Source organism: Monopterus albus, unplaced genomic scaffold (genome assembly GCF_001952655.1).
Source record: "Monopterus albus unplaced genomic scaffold, M_albus_1.0 scaffold69.1, whole genome shotgun sequence".
In the NCBI taxonomy this organism is placed as follows: domain Eukaryota; kingdom Metazoa; phylum Chordata; class Actinopteri; order Synbranchiformes; family Synbranchidae; genus Monopterus; species Monopterus albus.
This window is the reverse complement of record NW_018127949.1, coordinates 4,583,689-4,603,245: the sequence shown is the minus strand read 5'-3', so window position 1 is coordinate 4,603,245 and position 19,557 is coordinate 4,583,689. Positions and strand designations below refer to the sequence as shown.

At 42.0% G+C, this 19,557-nt stretch overlaps 2 protein-coding genes across 4 annotated transcripts in view; one reads left to right on the top strand and one right to left on the bottom strand.

Moving 5' to 3' along the window:
- Positions 1–17,021, top strand: part of LOC109962937 (neurotrypsin-like) — a 24,792-nt gene extending 7,771 nt beyond the window's left edge. The window contains 13 exon segments of the mRNA XM_020605110.1: positions 5,907–6,149; positions 7,295–7,433; positions 8,405–8,583; positions 8,738–8,885; positions 10,657–10,835; positions 11,118–11,259; positions 12,053–12,273; positions 13,231–13,372; positions 13,462–13,740; positions 14,224–14,346; positions 14,428–14,696; positions 16,215–16,310; positions 16,313–17,021. Of these exon segments, the coding sequence (XP_020460766.1) occupies positions 5,907–6,149; positions 7,295–7,433; positions 8,405–8,583; positions 8,738–8,885; positions 10,657–10,835; positions 11,118–11,259; positions 12,053–12,273; positions 13,231–13,372; positions 13,462–13,740; positions 14,224–14,346; positions 14,428–14,696; positions 16,215–16,310; positions 16,313–16,680 (2,528 nt within the window). The 3' untranslated portion in view covers positions 16,681–17,021.
- Positions 977–7,906, bottom strand: LOC109962951 (zinc finger protein RFP-like). 3 transcript variants are annotated; one of them, XM_020605153.1, is made up of 4 exons: positions 7,814–7,906; positions 7,525–7,668; positions 7,227–7,428; positions 977–4,215 (listed from the first exon to the last, which is right to left on the bottom strand). In XM_020605153.1, exon 4 carries the CDS (start codon positions 4,211–4,213, stop codon positions 2,522–2,524), a length of 1,692 nt encoding a protein of 563 aa, XP_020460809.1. In that variant the 5' UTR covers positions 4,214–4,215; positions 7,227–7,428; positions 7,525–7,668; positions 7,814–7,906; the 3' UTR covers positions 977–2,521. The 3 variants fall into 3 exon arrangements, 2 of the variants coding, with proteins under 2 accessions (XP_020460809.1, XP_020460810.1); XR_002275336.1 differs by lacking the exon at positions 977–4,215 and adding an exon at positions 6,456–6,920; XM_020605154.1 differs by lacking the exons at positions 7,227–7,428; positions 7,525–7,668; positions 7,814–7,906 and adding an exon at positions 5,349–5,870.
- Positions 17,022–19,557: the final 2,536 nt, after the last annotated feature.

Below are 19,557 nucleotides of genomic sequence, written 5' to 3'. Positions count from 1 at the left end.
TAAAAAAAAAAAAAAGGCTGAATTTCCCCAGTAATCTCCCGCCCTGGGGCCAGTGGTTAAAACAAAACTCTGTGAAGTTGACAAATTTAGTTAATCTCTCTCACACAGCTCCAGGGGATCACAGAGGCTCAGGGACAGAAAATGATTCTCACTAGCTTGACGATGAAGTTGTATGAAACAGAAACGTCTCCTGCCCTTGACAGAGGCATAAGACTATGAAATTACAATAAATGAGCAGGCAACAAAGCTAACTGATCAAGCAGAACTAACTGAAGATCTCTGGTTGGTTAGAGAGGTCAGTCCTGCTCAAAACCTTTTAGAAGCTAATAGCTCTGCACTGCTGCCAGGGCTGTTCAGTGAGTCTGGGTCACAGGAGCCTTCACCAGCACCTTAAATTTTGGAGCTTATTTAACAAACAAATATATTAGCAAAAAAAATATACTGTAGCTTTAAACAGCACCTGGTAAATGGCATGTTAGCATCGTTACTGTGAAGGTGTTTGCATGTTGATCTTAGCATTTACCTCAAAGCACCACTTGCTTAAAGACCCAATGAGGAGAGTAATCAGTATGTGAAGGAGTCAGCGTAGGGTACTGTAGCTCTATTTCAGTTAATTTTGTGTTTTCCAGAATGATTTTACTCTACACACCCACACAGCACATTGGTGTGATCGCATTTCTGGGACCTGATAAGTTTCTGAACACAAACACACGCAGGAAAAAGCTGAGCTGACCACTTCTCTCCAGCAGCACAGTCCAACTGCTGAGTGAAGACAAAACGTCCTGGCAGCTGGCTCTGTTTGTAGCAGCGCTGATCTGCAGCGCATCTTTGTGGATCATCCTCAAGCACAACATTAAGAAGCAAAGCGTTCAGACAATTTTGTCAGCATCTAATATCAAAAAGTTTTTTTTTTGGAAGCATTTTTGTCCCCGTCAGCCAATATCTTTGTCTCACAGCCAGTCTCTGATGTTTCTTCACAAAGCTGATTGTTTTATCAGATTTACAAACAAGACAAATAGAGAACATTTGTGGTGTTTTTTCACTGTCATTTCTTGGACACATGGTATGCAACAGTTTGGCCTCTTGCAGCTCACTTTACTGTAACATATTTACAAATGAAAAAGAAAAACCACATCAGTCACTGCCGGTCTGTTACTTTTTCCCTTCTGTGCACATGCACCCCCTGTTTGCTGTGTGGTGCATGGTCTTTTTCCACCTCTGTGTGTGTGGTCTGTGTTTCTGTGACATGCAGCTGCTAGTTGAAGAGTTAATAATGAAATACTTAGGCTTGTCCCTCCAGTGTTTGACTGACGATTGATGCAGTCTACTGATTCTAATTTAGGTCTGTCTGGAAAGGTTCTATAATATTTTTAAGCTTTCTGATTAAAAGCAGGCTGTTAAGTCAAATTACAATAGTCATTACATTAATTACATTTTAACTTTTTGTAAGCACAAACAAATGGAGGAAACCTTGGAAAAAGAGATCAATCATTTTACATTTTAGCCTAATAAAAGGAGGTGAAACATTAAGAAACGGTACTTCTTCCATATTCTGTATTTATTGTGTGCAGGTTTTGTGTAGAAGATGCCACACACCCACCCCCCTTACAGCAAGCCTCCGAGTGTGAACCGTGTCAAATGCTCATTGTTGCTGGGAAATGGATTATGGGAGCAGGGAGACTGAGCGTTCCCATGGCGATGGGCAGAGTGCCGTTGTCGTGGCGATGAGGAGGGTGTTGGCAGCGACAAGTGTTGTGTGTGTGTGCGCGCGCTTTGGGTGTTATGAATCAAAGAGCTTGAATGAGACGTGCAGGACAGGGATGGAGGAGGAAGCGAGATTTACAAATTGTGAAAATGCAAACACACAGAGTGAAAATAGAAATAAACCAAGAAATGTTTTAAAATGGTGATGGAAATGCTGCCTGGTTTTGTCATGTAATGTTTTTGTACTTTCATCAAGCTAAATAGAAAAGTTTTATTCTATTACAGTGAATAAAGAGCCTAAAACATTATTTAGCTCATCACCACCAACAAATGTTAACAGCAACAAGATATAGCTCATAAAAACAAACATGATTTAAACATGTTAGCGTAGGGTAGGAATTAAAAACAAGAGACGACTTCATGCATAAATATTTAATATAGTGTTTATAAGTTTGAAGCAGTTGCAGATCTAAGTGTTTATTAATGTGAACTTCTATAACTCCTCCTGTAGGCACCAGGAAGTGGATGCTATTCTATAAACAATGAACAAACACACACGACAATGTCCAAATATGTTCTGTAACAAAGCGTCTGAACGCATCACACCTGTGAAACATCACAGATCTTTAGAACATAATCAGCCATTATTATACAACTGGTTAATGTTGTAAAAACCTAGTGCCAGTATACTTAGGCTACACACGAAAATGATTTCTCTCCATTAATGCTTTATGATTATAAAGGCTGAAAGTCCTGGTTTGATATAAGGTGTGATTTAATGAAACATCAGTTGCATTTGAGTCTCTTAAGCCTCAGTTCACGTCACGTCACTCACAGGAACAATTATCATTGGGCCTAAGTTTGAGCCATATTCATTGTCACAAGGATTAAAGTAGGGATACAGCTCCTCAGTGAAGGAACACTCGGTAAAGGAGTAAATAAGTGTTGTGGTCTGTACGTCATAGAATGATATTTGTCCTCCATCATAGTCCACAAACACGCCGACCCTCTCCACTTTCCCCCAGTGTACTGGCACGCCTGGAGAACAGTAGGTTTCAAATTTATCCTCCAGGAACCAGATGACCCAGAGTCCACACTGAGGCGTCCGAGCGAGCCCCCCTCTCCTCGGGAGCGAAGCCGTGGCCACGCCCAGACACCATTCGGTCTTTGGACCGACAAACACCTCAAAGTAAAACTTACGAGATGAGAAGCCTATCTGTCCCAGAACAGCAAGATGCTCCATAAACATGTCTGGGTTCAGGCTCGAGACCTCCCACACACCTGAACCCATGGTGTATCTCACCTGTTTCCCATTCTCAGATACAACAAGCAGAGGGTGAGCCGTATCAGGATCGAGGAAGATGTTCACTTCGTACTGCTGCATGTATCTCAGCGTGAGGGCTTCTGACACGCCTGTACCGTCAGTGAATCTTTTTATTTCTGTGTTCATTTTATTCACCAACATTTGCAGTTGAGACACTGAGCTGCTCATAAATTTCCGTACATGCTGTATCTTCAGGTGTCTGTTCAAGCTGAATGTGGACAAGTCCATCATCTGAGGCAGAGAACATGAGTTTGGGAATTTCTGGAGGAAACAGAGCTGGTCTTTGGTCTGTTTCAGCTCCCTCAGCTTCATCGCTGTCCTCTGCAGCTCAGCGATCTCCCGCGCCATATCACTAATAAGACTATTCACTTCTTCTTCTGCATCTTTTTGCTTCTCCTCCATCACCTTTACCAGCTCCATCTGGCTTTTCTGAATCTCAGACACCAGTGCCGTTAAGTCCTGCTCGCTGTTTGCTAGCACATCATCGGTTTCTCTCCTTCTCTGTTTCAGTGACTCCTCCATGGCTCTTACCTTCTGCTGCCTTTGCTGGCTCATGTGCTGCACTTTAGCCTCTGTGTCTTTCAACAGATCCTTCATCTCTTTGTATGCTTGCTCCACGGTGACAACATTGTGGTTCATGTGCCGTGAACCACTACAGATGTCGCACAGCAAAACCTTGTCGTTTTTACAGAACAGAATAAGGAGGCGGTTATGCTCCTTGCAGATCCTGTCCTCCAGCCTTGTCAGAGGGTTAACCAGCGTGTGTCTCTTCAGTCCGGCAGCTCTGTGATGAGGCTCTAGATGAACATTGCAGTAAGAAGTCAGACACTCCAGGCAGGATTTAACAGCGTTTTCCTGGGTGCCAGTACAAATGTCACACAGCACTGTACTGCCAGAGTTAGCCTGCTGTTGCTCTAGGCTCCGGATGTGAGCATCTGTTATTTGAAGTGACATAAACTGTGACACCAGCTCTGAAATGAAAGTGTTGACCTTGAGTTCTGGTTTCCGTTCAAACGTCTCCTTACAGAGCGGGCACTGGCACACGGGTGTGTCGCTCCAGTAGGTTGTGATGCAGGTCATGCAGAAGTTGTGTCCACATGGAGTGGAAACGGGTCGAGTGAACACGTCCAAGCAGATGGAACAAAGCAGCTGCTCCTCAGATAAGAGAGTGGTGCTCAAGGCCATTTCTGAAAAAAAACAAACAAACAAAACAGTTAAATTAAGGCACAAATTCACATCGATGCTGCAAAAACACATCATTCTTGACACAGCAGTTACAAAAGTAATCCTGCCACAAGGTGAATGATCTTCAGCAGTTTCTCTAGTTTTCATGATATTGTCCATTTCTGAGCACATTAAAGAGACATTTCTCAAACAAACACAATTATTGGTTAGTTGATTGACAAACAATTTTGATGTCTATTTTTATTTTAATCAAAAATGGCAAATTTGCATGGGCTCCACTTTGTGATGTACTTCATGGTAAAACCGGGCCCAGTTTAGTTGTGAGAGGGATTTAAATCCAGCTCAATGTTACACAGAGGTGTGGAGACCGTGGACCTACTGCACCTTAATGTGTTTACGATTTTACTAATCCGCACTTGCATTTTACCAACAGTGCATGTGATGGATTAGTAAAATCCACCTTTTTTGGAAATATAAATGAAGCTTTTGCCAACTGAGCCCTAAACACACACTAATACCATATTGCTCTACTTGCTACTATGAGCAAACAGTCAAGTGGTGCTTTATAGGACGGGTGGGGCCTCTAGATCACAGATTAAATTAATTCATGTATGTTTCTGAGATCAGGCTGAATCAAAAATATTGTAACACAAAAATGATTGTTGGAAAACACTCAAGAATATTTGGCCCTTTATTTGGCATATGACCGAAAACAAATGCAATTTAATGTCATTTTCTCATCCATGTAAGTTTAACAGCTGCACTTCAAACTTCAGAAACATGACCAACAAATCATGCGTCGTCTTCATGAAGACAGCTGCAGAAAAGCGAAGCCTCTTGTGTCTCAGGGCAAGAATCAACTTTTTAATCAGGAAGTCCTTAAAACACACCCAGAACAGAGCATTTGCACTTTCCAACTGGGAACACTGCCTATCACATGATCTTTATTAACAAAGCTCAATAAATGATCATGTGGTCAGAGCATGTTTTCAACTAGTCTGTGCTTAAGTCAACGGTGACATTTCTCAGCAAAAAGGCTCAAATTAACAGTGGGACAAGGCTGCAACTCAAACAGCACATAAATATCACTTCTTATAGGTTATAATGAAAATGTGGTTCAGAAATGACTACTTACATCTGTGTGTCGGGCTACAGAGTACAAAGAGGACGTTTCCCAAGAATAACCACTACTTTCACTTTCTTCCTGTGTCATGTTTCTTAAAGGGACAGTTGCAGCTTGTATACGTAGGTTTCAATACTAGTGAGAGGGCGTTTTTATTTGAGGTTATAGTTCTGTTATAGTTCTGCTTTATAGGTACACTTCTGCCTGATTGAGCTCTTTAGACTGTTCAGTGCTGCTCCACTACGTCCTCCTTTCTGCTCTTCCACTCCTGTTTCTACCTCAGTCACAATGCAGCAAGGTGTGTGTGCTTGTGTGTGTGTGTGTGTGTGTGTGAGAGAGAGAGAGAGAGGTGGGCACAGGGTCACGCTGTGTGGATAACGTTCCGGCCAAGCTGTGTGTGTGTGTCGAAGAGATAAGACTGCTGCTGCTGCTGCTTATTGAAGCACCTCCACCATTCATCATAGTTTAGTAAACGTTTGGCCTAAAAAAAAAACCCTCTTCACATCTTATTTTCCTATCGTCTCCAACATTTACTCCCTCTCCTCCCTCCCCCCTCCCGTCTCTGTGCAGTGCCTCTGTCCTGCTCCGAGGGCTTCACAGAACTGGGATATTACAACGGCACCGTGTCCCAGACAGACTCTGGCGCCCCCTGTCTTAAATGGACCGAGTTCCCAGACTACGTCATGCAGTATCCAGGCCGAGGGCTGGGCGACCACAGCTACTGCAGGAACCCGGACCGAGAGTCCAACCCCTGGTGTTTCTTCAGACAAAACTCAGGAGCCATAGGATGGGCCTACTGCGACTGCCACCAGGGTACAACCACAGATTACCAGAATGTCACTAAATTATTAACCATACTATAACACTTCTGTAAAGGTATACAATGATTTACAGTGCATAATAAAATGCACAGATAGAAAACAAGATACATCAAGGACAGTAAAAATTAATCAAATTGGAAGAATTGGGGCAACAACCAGTGCTCATGATTATCAATTAATCTGTTGATTAGTTTCTCACTCAGTCCAGAATTGAAAGAAAATGCATTTCTGCTAGGGTTTTCTGTTAGATCTATTCAGATGAAAAGTCACAACCTGCAGACATGGGAAAGCCCTAATGAGGAGGCTTTTTTTTTTAACAGACCAGAAAGGTTGAGAACCAGTGCTTTAGTCTGTCAAATGTTAGGAAATTCTGAAAAAGAATATTTCAAGTTTCTCAGAGTTCAAGGTGACATTTGCAAACAGAGTATCATTCCAAAACATCAAATTTACAGTGAAAACATGTTTAGCTTTTATGTTTGATAATTGACAAAGATACACTTCTGCAGAATGTTATATTAATAGATCAAATGTGTGTAATATGACAAAGGCGATCTATAATGATCAACCCAGAGAATTATCACCCAGCCCTGCAGCTGCCCTTGTGTCCACAGAGTCATAAACCTGGCTTCCAGCAGCCTCAGGGAGTTTATAGAGAGAAACTCTGCAAACCTGTTGTACACTACCTACAGCACCAGACAGCACACTGTTGAACATACTGGAACATTTAGTAGTTAGAGAGCCAGATATTCCACCACAGGAGGTGCTGGAGACCAAAGAGAGGTAAACAGAGAGCAAATGTAAACTTGCATTCATTAGGTGGCCAGAAACAACTCAAACTAAGGAGATATGTCAGTTTTTTTTTCCAACTTGTTCTGCTGCCCCCAAGTGGCCAGAAGTTTATTAATGATAGCTTTAAACATTTAATTAGCTGTTGATTCATTTTTTGCGCCTGGACTGATGAATTATGTGACCAGTTGTTTTGCCACTAAAATCATGATAGCATTTGGTGTCATACGTTTGTGACCGTACGCCAGGAGGCAGGTTTCTACTGTGTCACACAGAGACAAACCTCTGACTGTACTTGCTGAGTTTTAAAGTCTTCTGAGCCATAAAGCTTCTCTCTCTCTGGCTTTTTAGGTGCTGCCCGTCTGGTCGGCAGCTCGTCCTCCAACAGTGGGCGTGTTGAGGTTTACCTGAACGGGCAGTGGGGGGCCGTGTGCGACTCTCACTGGACAGACAGAGACGCCAGTGTGATCTGCAGGCAACTGGGCCTGGGGTAAGAGGAAAATGTGGTGGAGGAAGCATTACTTAATTAAAAGTACCACACTAAAAACACTGTTACTGGTAAGATTTGTAGAGAAACGAACCCAAATGCAGATGAACAGGGAGTCTGTGGTGTATTATGAAGTTTTAACAGGAGGCTAGTTGCAGGGCAGGTGGGAACAGAGCACAGCTAAGGCTTGAATCTCCAGTGTAGCATGATCAACAAAGTCTTACCAGGAGTAATCAACCTGAAAATTAAGTAACCAAAGGAACATAAAGAGAACTGCTTGACAAAAAATTTCATTTTAGTGAGGTTAACAAGAAACTAGTGATAATCAGAAGTTAACACAAGACATGGGAAATAAGAGCCCACATGTAAAAAATCAAACTAACCAGAAATAATGAAAAGAGGTTAGCACATAAGACCCAAGAACATGGAGGCAGAAAATCACTTTTTATAGGTTGAGTTACTGACAACAAAGGAGATTAAATACACTGCTAGCTGATTGAAAACAGCTGAAGATAATCAAGACAGCCGAGCTGGCACAGATGAGCATGTGAGGCGGCAGAAGGGTGTCAAAATAAAAGCAAAAAACAGGAAGTTTGATGGAAATTGTGGCACATTACAAGCAAAATTCCTGCAGTGATAATGAAGCTGAAGTATGTGAACAGGAAAATGTACGTAAAGTATTAAAAGTAAAAATAGTACAGAAAAATGGCCCTACCAAATGCGACACTATTATATCATTAGATTATTATTACTCATGCTTTAATGTTAAAGATTTAGGTCTGCAACTAATGATTAATTCCACTAATAATCAAATGTTTGTTTAGTAATAATATCCCAGAACCCACTTTCACAAGGTTTGTCTTGTCCAACCAGCAGTCCACACATAAAAAATACATAAACAGAGCATGATGGGAGTGGTTTGAGGTGTCTCTAGGCTGAAGAGTGATCAAAGTGGTGATGCTTTATTTCCACAGTGACATTGGCACTGTGCTGCAGCACTCACAGTTTGGCTCCGGCTCCGGCCTCTTCCACTATGAGCGACTGGGTTGCCGTGGTGACGAGAACACCCTGAGTACCTGCCGGAGCAGGAAGTTTGTCACCGGCGACTGCAGCCATGGAAACGAGGCAGCAGTGCTGTGTGCGCCGCCGGAAGGTCAGCGTGACTCGCAGAGTTTCATAGCAAATAGACCTGAAAGAGATACATGTGTTCATCACAGTCCTGCTAACCATCATATTACAAATAAAAACAGGGGGGACAGAGGCAGACTGAATCTCGTATATGTTTCTACGTCCTCTCTGCTTTGCAGGCAGCGGCCCTCCACTGCGACTGGTCGGAGGCGAGGAAGACTTTGAAGGTCGAGTGGAGGTGTTTCACGCAGGAAGGTGGGGGTCCATCTGTGATGACCAGTGGGACGACAGCGATGCTGAGGTGGTGTGCAGACAGCTTGGTTTTGGGTACGTACATCAGGGATTTCTCACACTACACCAAGTTACCAAACAGCATGTGTTAGGCTTTGTCCTCCACACTGACCCTTAACTACGAGGGATGTGATGTGTAATCTTTATTAATATGGTTAGTAAAACATTTAGTTGAATTTGTTTCCTTTTTCAGCTAATCGATGAACTGACTAATCGCTCTAAAAGCAAACATGATGACTAATGGACGTGTCTCCCACTCAGCTGCTGTGATATATGTAGAAATATGTTTTTAGATTTGACAAAGTAAACAGGAGGAGCTTACATTTGTAGAAAGTCTCTTCATTTCCTGCCCTTGTGTTTAGGGGTAGTGAAGTTTTCTAGGTCAACAGGTGCAGACTTGCTGTTGGAGGGCTTTAAAGTCCACGTTCATAGAGAAACCTCATTAACACAGGTGGAGAGAAAAGGGCAACAGTGTGGGGTGTCTGCTTTCCTAGAGAGAGAAAATGAAGAGATGCCACTTTGGGTCATTTTGAATAATATAAATAGGACATTTTCTTGCAGTTGCAGTATTTTCGCTAGTAAAAAACTAGTACAACACTCCTGAAAAGCTACAAAATGTGTTTTCCAGAAGTTCCTGAGTGAATAAGAATCAAGATTTTCTCACTTAGTAAAAAAAAGGAAGCAGAATCTATAGGAAACACCTCTATTTATATTCCATTTGTAGTTGTTCCCTGTGTCTACCCTGCAGAGACACTGTAACAACCCAGACAAGTTTGAGTGTCAAACAGCGATGAAATTGCAGCTGTGAAGAAAGAGAAAACCTTCCTTGTTCAACATTAGGATGTGTTTCATCTCCTCAAACTCCAAGGGACATGTCACTGTCTGTGTTTGTGCTTTTAAATAATAGATGTCCTGAATATCACACAGGTTCCCACACAGCTGCACACCAGCACTGATATGTTTTGACACTTCAAGGCATAATGAGGTGTAAAAGATTAGTTTTTTTCCCGCCTGGAGAGTGTGTTTTTTGTACAATAGGTAAGTGTATCAAACATTTACGCACCACAAAACACCCTCCTTCCCAGTAGGCATCGTAAACTTCTGCAACCACTATGATTTTGACAGTACCCATTCATTTGTTCACAGCTTTTCATTCAATAATATTTCTAAAATGAAGCATTTTTCTGCTCCAACACCTCCATATTCATTAATAATACAATGGAAATGTTGGAGTTCAACAGACACAGCTTTTAACAAAACCTCTATGTGTTATTTTCAGGTTAAACATGCAGCAACACACACACAAACACACAGAGCTCAAAAACGCTTCTTAAAAATATCAATAATTCATCACCGCACAAAGCAGTGACATCCCTGTTGGAGCTATTCAGTTGGTTTATGCTATTACCTTTGCTTTGTTTTCCAGTGATTAGGCAGGGTATCAGTTTAGAGGGGTTTAATTTTTATTTATTTTTTTAATCAGAGCAAGACAGGAAGCAAGCACTGAAAGCAAATACGTTCCTCTTCTGGACAGGCTGAAACAAGGTTTATGGGAACTGTGATTACATATGTTAACTATTAGATGGATTTTGTACACACATTCATGGTCCCCAGAGGATGAAGCCGAATGACTTTTGGGATCCCCTGACTTTTCCTAATATCACCATTTTTGGTTTTAGTTGAAATATCTTATTGTATGGATTGCTGTGAAATTTGGTGTAGACATTCAGGTCAGAATGATTCTTACCTTTGATGATCCCTTCACTCTCATAATCCCTTGATGATTTCTTGTGTGTATGTGTTGCAGGGGTGTGGCGAAGGCCTGGTCATGGGCGCACTTCGGTCAGGGTTCAGGCCCGATCCTACTGGATGCCGTGAAGTGCACAGGAAACGAGGTCTTCCTGGATCAGTGTCCCCATGGGGACTGGGAGCAGCACAACTGTGACCACATGGAGGATGCTGGAGTTTCCTGCAGTCCTTATACAGGTACACGTACAGTATAAACTCACGCTCACAGCCTTATAAACCTGACCATCAGTAAATTATCACCACATGAAGCAGCGACATCCTCTGTCGCAAGCAGAAACAGGGTTTATGGGAAATAGGAAATAACAGACTCTCTAGTGGCATGAAACAGCAGGCACCATTCATCTAAGATCAATAATTAGTCTGACAATGATACATTAATGTTGATATGAATGTACAGTAGAATCTATCAGATTTCATGTTGATGGATTTAATATCAGCCACACTATGAAACTGTCTCAGATGGTGTGGTGCGTCTAGTGGAAGGGGACAGTCCCTGGGAGGGTCGGGTTGAAGTCTTCCACAACGGCGACTGGGGGACAGTGTGTGACGACCACTGGACACAGCAGCATGCAGAGGTGGTCTGCAGACAGCTGGGCTACAGGTACGAACACTTGACCAGCACCGTGTTGTGTTCAAGGCCCTGAAATCATGTTTGTTTACAATTGGCGTCTTTCATGACAGAGAATGAAAATATAGTGAGTAATTTTCTATATTTTTTTGTTTTGTTTTGTTTGTGCTCTTCTCACTGGTTTGAAGAGGGAGGGATGCACCAGTCAGGACTTAGCCATATTTGAATTAAAACCCGATGACAGGTTTACTGGACTGTTTTAAATCTTCCTATAATGGTTGGGGGTGAGGCCAGTGTGAGCAAATAAAGTTCAGTCACATACACGCCACAACTCGCATGATAAATTTAGTATACTGTGCGGCACCGTAGCAAGTTTTATCGTTGTTGTTCCTGAAGTTATTGTCTCATTTCCACTGCAGTAATATGATTTAATACAATAACATTAGTGTAAACATGTAAAGTTGCCACTTCGTGCATGAATTTCAGTGTAATTTTGTTTTCTACCTGCTGTTTTGTATAGTGGACTTTTGGAACAGGAACACAGAGTTAGGGGTGTTTTACTTGCTTGCTGTGCTCACACTGATTAAAAACTGTATTTTCCAAAGGAAACTGTAGCCTGCTTATTTCCCTGGAGTGGCTGGGCTGTACTGAACATCAAGAAGCTGCAGGAGAAATACACATTAATAACATTAGCCTCACTTTTAATATGCTGGAGTTAGCTGAATGACTGGTAGTTTATTATCTGGATAAACTGAATAACAAAACTAAAAACACCGGTGTCCACGGTATGAACAAGAGTAGACATTAACCTCTTCTCCACTGTCAGGGGTCATGCTGAGGTTGTATCAGATGGGACATTTGGCGAGGGTGTCGGTCTGATTCTCCTGGATGACGTCCACTGTGAAGGATCTGAGACCTCCCTGCTGGACTGCCAACATGGGATCTGGGGCCGGACTGACTGCTCCCACAGTGAGGATGTCGGCGTTCGCTGCAGGGGCCGATCCAGCCAAGACACCAATGAGGTGCTGGTTATCGCACCTTCCACAGGTAAGCAATGGCAGATTAGGATTAACAAAGCCTGCAAGTGAGCAAAACCGTGACCGAATTAGACCACTTCACGTCTTCATTTTCTAGATGAGTCGCTCCCATTAGATGTAAATATCCAGCATATGTGAAGTGCAATGAGAAAAAGGCGACCAAGCTCGGGTCAAGTCAGATGTATTTATTTAATCCCAAATAACGCCTCAGAGGACTTTACAGTCTGTACACTTCTGAGGCCTTGTGTTTTTCTCCTTGATCTGGAAAAAGAAAAACACCAAAACCTTAAAGAGGAAAAAAGGGAGATACCCCAGGAAGACCAGTGTAAACATGTAAGTTTGATAAAATAAAGATCTGCAGGCAGAATGTAAAGGTGGCGCACAAACTAAAAACAAAGATCTACAATTTTTAACATTTCATCAGAATCCAAACTGCAGTTTCACAGCTGCTGGTGCAACATTTTGAGAGTTTTTCTGATTGGAAAGCAATTACAGTGAGAGGAAGGAAGGAAGAGACCAGCGACAAACAGGAGACTGCCACTGCACTGCACCACAAACATTTGGTGATTGTGCAACTGCAGTAAATTTTGTGCCAAAAAGGGGAAAGCTATCCTTGCAGAGTGCTGAACTAATGACAACATGCGAGCTATTTGTAGATAAATAACACCAGTTCTGTTTCCTTCTGTGGCACAATACCTCAGTATGAAATGTCTGTCCAAAGTGTTTAAATGCCACATGTTGATAGCAGAGAGAAGAAAGTGACGTTTTCTGTCTCGGCACCCCAGAGGTCCTTTGCCTCCTGTTGACACACAGGGTGCATTATAATAAAAATAGAGGCTGAATAAAGACGCGCCAGGCTGTAGATGACATTTAACACTGCTGGCGGACATTTAACTTGCTCTGTGTGAGTGTAGACTGGAGTGTGAAGTTGCACAGACATGAATATCAATGGTTTATTTTCTGTCAGGTCCCCTGGTGCGTCTTGTGGGTGGCAGCAGCAGGAAGGAGGGTCGAGTCGAGGTGTATCTCCATGGTGACTGGGGGAGTATTTGTGACTCAGGCTGGAATGACCTGAATGCAGCTGTGGTGTGCAGACAGCTTGGACACAGGTTAATGTTTATGGGCATAAAAGGCGGAGATAATTAATTTTAAACAAGCAAATGGCACAAATATTTTTCACGCAGTTTCATTTTTTCAGTGGCGGAGCGGTGGCAGCCAGAGGGTTTGGTCAGGGGAAAGGACCCGTCCACCTGGACCAGGTGAGGTGCACAGGGAAGGAGGAATTCTTAGGAGAGTGTCCCTCCCTGGGCCAGAGCATCCAGGGCTGCAGACGAAGGGAGGATGCAGGGGTGAAGTGTGATGTCAGGCTGCAAGAGTCACCGTTACGGGCCAAACCTCAAGAGCTGAGCTGTGGGCTGAGGAAGCTGGTGGAGGAAGAGAGCAAGAGGAGGCATCAAGGAGGAGAAAACATGATCAGGTAGGATTAAGGGTGGTTGCACAGTATGTCCAGAGTTTGAGTTAGGATGGAAGGAAATGACAGTTGAGCTGCCTTATATGTGACACTTTTAGAAGTGTCACATATACTATACTATACACTCACACAGTTCAGTTAACCTGGGGCTGTGTGGGCCCCTGTGGGTCTGGTGCCCTGAGGCAGACTCCTGCTCAGAGTGGGTGGTAATCCAGCTTCAAACCACATGTTGTGTGAAAGCTGTTGCAAACTCTTGGTGCACATTTGGTTTTTCAAGTTTGAAATCCTCTTGTGCACAGATCTGAAGGTATTCTACATTTTTTGGTTCAAGTTTTTTTGGTTTAAATAAAATAAGAAAGTTAGTAGAAGCAGTGAAACAGGAGATACGATGGGGAGTAAATATTATTTATTATTATTTTATCTTTGGAAACTTTACAGAGAAGACAAAAACATCAGATCCCCTTTTGATTTTTTTCCATTCCCTCTCAGAACCACATGGCCATGGCAGGTGTCAGTGTGGCTTAAGACCCAAAGAGAAGGGGGTGGCCCTCTCTGCAGCGGCACTCTGATCAGCCCTTGCTGGGCCCTGACGTCTGTGTACTGTGTCAGCAGGTAAACACTGAAGGTGTCTTACCGTACAGTGGGACAAACAATCCACCTTAGGCTCAGTCGTTCACTCCCTCTCTCTTCCAGGTTTGGCAGCGATCCGTCCAGGTACGTGGTCCGTGTCGGGGCGTCGGCACAGACTCTCACCCCAGAGAAGGTTGTGGTCCACAGGAAGTTCAAGGGTCAGAGCGGAGGTCATGATTTGGCTTTGCTGAAGCTGCCCAGCGCCAAGGGTCAATGTCTGACCTTTGATCCAAACACTAACGCAGCATGCCTTCCTGCTGCAGACACAGCATCTAGGGGACATGCGCCAGCTTCTTGTGTTGTCATGGTTACAACCAGCTGGACAGGACCAGGTTTGTGTTTTTTATTCTCCAGTGTTTTAAAGTCAGTTTCAGAGTATATCTAAAATTATGGTTTATTTTCAGAAGAATTTGCAATATATGTACTGTGTTTCTAGCACTTGGCCTTCAACAACAGCTGGCCACGTAGCAGCAATCACAAAAATAGGTCATCAAACACTGGGAGGCAGTGTTTTCACGCGTTTCTTTTAGTGGGTGAACATCCTTTTTGACAGTTTTCTTTGGGCTCATTTTAAAGACAAATGTTTAGACTTAAATGTTGAATCAGAAACTTTGAATTTGTGGCATATTACAGCCATGACTGGTTAATAAAAATATAAAACTGTCAAAAGAATTTTCAAAGAAGCCACGAAGTCACTGGAATCTTTCAATAAGAGATTAGTTTACTTGCAGCAAGTAGACAAGTTAGCATAGGCATACAGAGTTGTCTGAATAAGCTAGTCTAAACATCACAATATATAGGGCAAAGGGGACTCCCTAGAGACACATCCCAGGCGTTAATCAGGTTGTAAAAAAGATTTGCAGAGAGAAAGTGAACTTGAGAGGGTTTTGCCCTGATGACCCCTAAGACACTGCACAATCTGTTGTCTGTTTATCTCTACAGTGTATGTCTGGAACAGTCTATGGCTGGCTCCTTTAAGTTTGGGATGCCATCTGGTTGAACATATAACAACACACAAAGTACTAAAACAGAGATAGAACATGTCCTTCAGTTCACACAAGCAGTGTCTCACCTGTCCCTGTGATTTGTAGTCTGTTCTGACTGGTTAAAATCCATTGAATAACATATGTTGGTTAATATATTGATTAGAACACAGTTTAAAACATACTTAATAATGTCATTTTCATGACAAAAACCCACTTGTTAAGTAAAACTAATGAAAACTTTCATTACTGAAACATGTTTATTTTTTGTTAACAATTTATTAGAAATCAACAAATAGTATCATAAGTTACCAGAGTGCAAGGTTTGCTTTGTTTGACCAGCCATCCAAAATTTAAAGCTCATCAGTTTAGAATGGATGGTTTACAAAAGCAGCAAATATAATGAATGTTCGACATCTTCAGCCATGCTAGTGCAGGAACCTAGTTCACACTGCTGTTCATGTTGGTGTCTAAACGTCTGAAGTTACTGGATGAAATCTGGGACAAATATTCAAGGTGCCAGAGTGAATTTGAGGTTTAACTGAAATATCTCTATAGCCATTGAATGGATTGCTATGACATTTGGTTCAGACATCCATGTTCCCCTCAAGATAAAGCACCGTAAATACTTTGGTTTAAGACCAAATCACTCTAAAACTAATGATACTACAACACATGCACGTTAACATTTCACTCAAAGCACTGCTTTGCCTGAATACAGCTTCAGAGCTGCTAGTAGACTTTTAGCCTTGGTACTTAAATGATCGATAGTCAAAATTGTTATTGATTACTTTTATATTGATTGTCTTATTAGTTAATCAACTTTTAGCATGCCACCACTTTCACCTTCTCCATTCTCTCTCCTAGACTCAGTTCTTGCATCCTGGGTCCCTCTGATGTCATCTTGGCAGTGTAAAAAGCGCTACGGCGACAGTTTCTCCAGCCACGGCACCGTGTGTGCTGGCGTCAGGGGGAGGCGGGTCGATGGGTCCTCACTGGGGTTGTTGCCGGGGGTTACGGCTGCTCTAACCCGTCTTCTCCTGCACTCTACACTCGAGTCAGCCGCTTCAGAAACTGGATTGATGAGGTCATCAACACACACCTAGAGGAGCCGCACACACACACACAAGAAGATCTGACACACACTCACAGTGAGAGCAAAGAAAAATACTCCCACATGCACGGCAAGCTCGACAACACACACAGTCATCAACAAACAAATGAAATCAATGAAATGAAACAAACACGCACACACACTCACCACTCACACACTAAAAGCACGCATACCCACTATGTAGGGGAATCAGACACAAACACGCAAATTCTGGCCTGACTGAGGCCGCGCCATTGGCTTACCATCTGTGCCATGTGACCGCCTGAGGAGGAGGGTGGAAGGAAGACGAAACTTAACAGCAATTAAAACAAAACAATCAAACAAAAAAATTAAGATGCTCCTAACTTAAGTCAGTACAAACAGCCATCTCTGTGCTCATTCAAATCCGAACTCAGTGTTGTGAAGTGTTTGCGGGTGAGTACTGCAGTGTGGGCAAACCCGAGCGGCAGAGTGTGTGGGTGATTCGTGGTGCTTTACTTGTGAGTTAACAGCCCATTAAGAAGTCGAGCCTGGCGGATTTCTCAGCACGCTGATCATGGGCCTTTCACCGAGAGCGAAATCAAAAAAATCAGCATGGCATGTATTATAAAGATAAAGGTGTCAGCATTAAAATGTTCGAGTGACGTTTCTAAGCTGGTCACAAAAGAATCTATGCTAACATTCTTCTATTAATGTGTTTTCTGTGTGAGTAATTAGCCACCAGAACATCCAGCATAAAGGTCGACTACATATCATCACTGTCCCTCTGCGAATAGTAAATTAGATAAACCCCAAACTCCTGCAGCAGGTTAGGTTTTTATACAAATTCAGATGTGGGTGATGTTTATTTTACAAACAGGGCTTGTTGTCTTATACCTTTACATTTAGACCTGTGACTAAGCTACTTAACTGGGGCCATACAAGTGATTTAGCATGTGTTTCTGTATTTATTACCAATGATGTGCATGTTACACTATTTTAACACCATACTGTAGTGTTTCAGATTTCTGACTTTACTTCTGAAAGCCACCGGAAGTGAATCAGGGTGCGTTTTCATGCAGGTACACATGGAAATTTAGTTCAGTTGTCTTTCCAAAAGACACTGAAGGTAAATGAATACAAAAGCCCACATCAGCAATATCAATCAGGAAAGGAAATAATGCACAAACATCTGGAAAGCTGTCTTAGAGTGCAGCACCTTCAACGCTATAGGTCCACCATAGGGTTTGTTAATAAAAGATTAAGTATAATAATATCACTGTTTACAACTTATAAAACATTTTTATGCTCATACCAAAGGCCACAATTAAACTCATAGTCTCTGTCCGTTTCTGCCTTCCGGTAGCTGAGCATTGTGTTGCAAGTGCAGCAATCAGCTCAAAAGTATTATTCATTGTTCAGGAAGCTGTGGGTTTCCATTCATGTCTGTGCAATATGAAACTCTATACTCTGTATTTAATTTTGCCAAAGTTACATTAAGAGTATTGCATTTTAAACCACATTACCCCACAAAAATAATGGAAAATCATGTAGACGTGATGTTCACTTTGATGGCTCACTCACCTCAGGCAGGCTTTAGGAGTCTGAATTGATCTCTGTTCCAGTGGGAAAACAAAGGAAGCAGTGGCGCCAGAAAAACACTGAAACACTACAATATGGTTTTGTTAGCAGTTAGATCAAGTCTAAATGACTTGCAGTATTTGAGATTAAGGAGCTAAAATGTGCAAAAACACTGGTATGGTCCTTAAAAATTGTCCAGCTACTTCTCCCCTTTCAAAGCCATTGGAAGATGACTGTCAGGTCCTATGTATCTTTTTGTACTGACTCCAGTGATAACTCTAGGTAGATAAACTAGTAGGTACATAGGTGACTAGATAGATACTGTTCCAGAGTTTAGATAGTAGCTGTAATGCATTCATTGTTAACTGAACTAGATACAGTAGGTGAACAACTGGAGTTAGCTGTTGTCTGTTCTGTTGTTCTCTGAGCAGATTTGTGATCTAACCAGATGATGGCGCCATTGCTCTGTTGTCATGGGGTCACCTGTCGCTGATGGTTCTTTTTATACTGTTGCTGTAAGTGTACGGACTTGTGCTTTGACGTACTGTGAACCATTGTGTTGTGAAACATCTTGTAACCTGCAGCTACATGGACCTGTTCGATGCCTGTTGTTATAACCCTGTACAGAAACCCCATCTCTACTTCTTTCCTTCCTGATACTTGATGTTTTACCATGCAGATCCTCTAGTTTAATGTACATAATGTATGTGGGTGAGGGAGGAGTGTGAAGCCTTTTAAAATGTAGGACTAATTTACCCGTGTTGAACCCATCAGCTGTATAAAGTGCTGAATCATGGTTAAGTATTAAAACTTTGACTTGGTGAGAACAGCAGCAGTGGTGGTGTGGTCTCTCCTCTAATTAACCGTGTTTTCCCCTGAGCCTTGGCTTGTTTGATTTAATTTGATTTGATTTATTCTTTCAAGCATATAAAGACAGTTGATATGTCAACACATAATTTTACACATATCCAACAAATGCTAATCCAATATCAATTTGCTTATACCTAGTACATGCTTGAATGGAGTAGGAAGAAGTCAGACTTATCCAGTCCTACCCCATGACATCATCTTACCATCATTGGTTTGCAAATTATAAGAGTGTTAACATTCTTAAATAATTATCTTCTAGACCACACAAGTAATATACTAAAGAATTTTTACAAAGTGTTAACATTCATACACCACACCCACAATGTTCCATCTGGTTAATCATTAAACCTGTTCTTGCATATATCTTGATTGACACATACCTTTATATTTATGTTTAAACTCATCAATTCTATTACTATTTTTTATGTCCACACTTAAATTATTCCATAGTTTTACCCCACTTATGGAAATACAAAATCTTTGTTTGGTTGTAAGTATTGCATGAATTTTTAAATTTAACTGACCCCTTAAATTGTATCCCCCTTCCCTTTCATTAAATAGTTTTTGAATTCCACCAGGTAATAAATTGTTCCTGGCTTTATACAAAAACACAGCAGTCTTATATCCCACTAAATCGAAAATTTTTAACAATTTAGACTGTATGAAAGCTACATTGGTGTGATCCCT

Coding starts and splice junctions, on each gene's coding strand:
- LOC109962951 (XM_020605153.1), bottom strand. CDS start 4,213: ATGGCCTTGAGCACCACTCTCTTATCTGAGGAGCAGCTGCTTTGTTCC.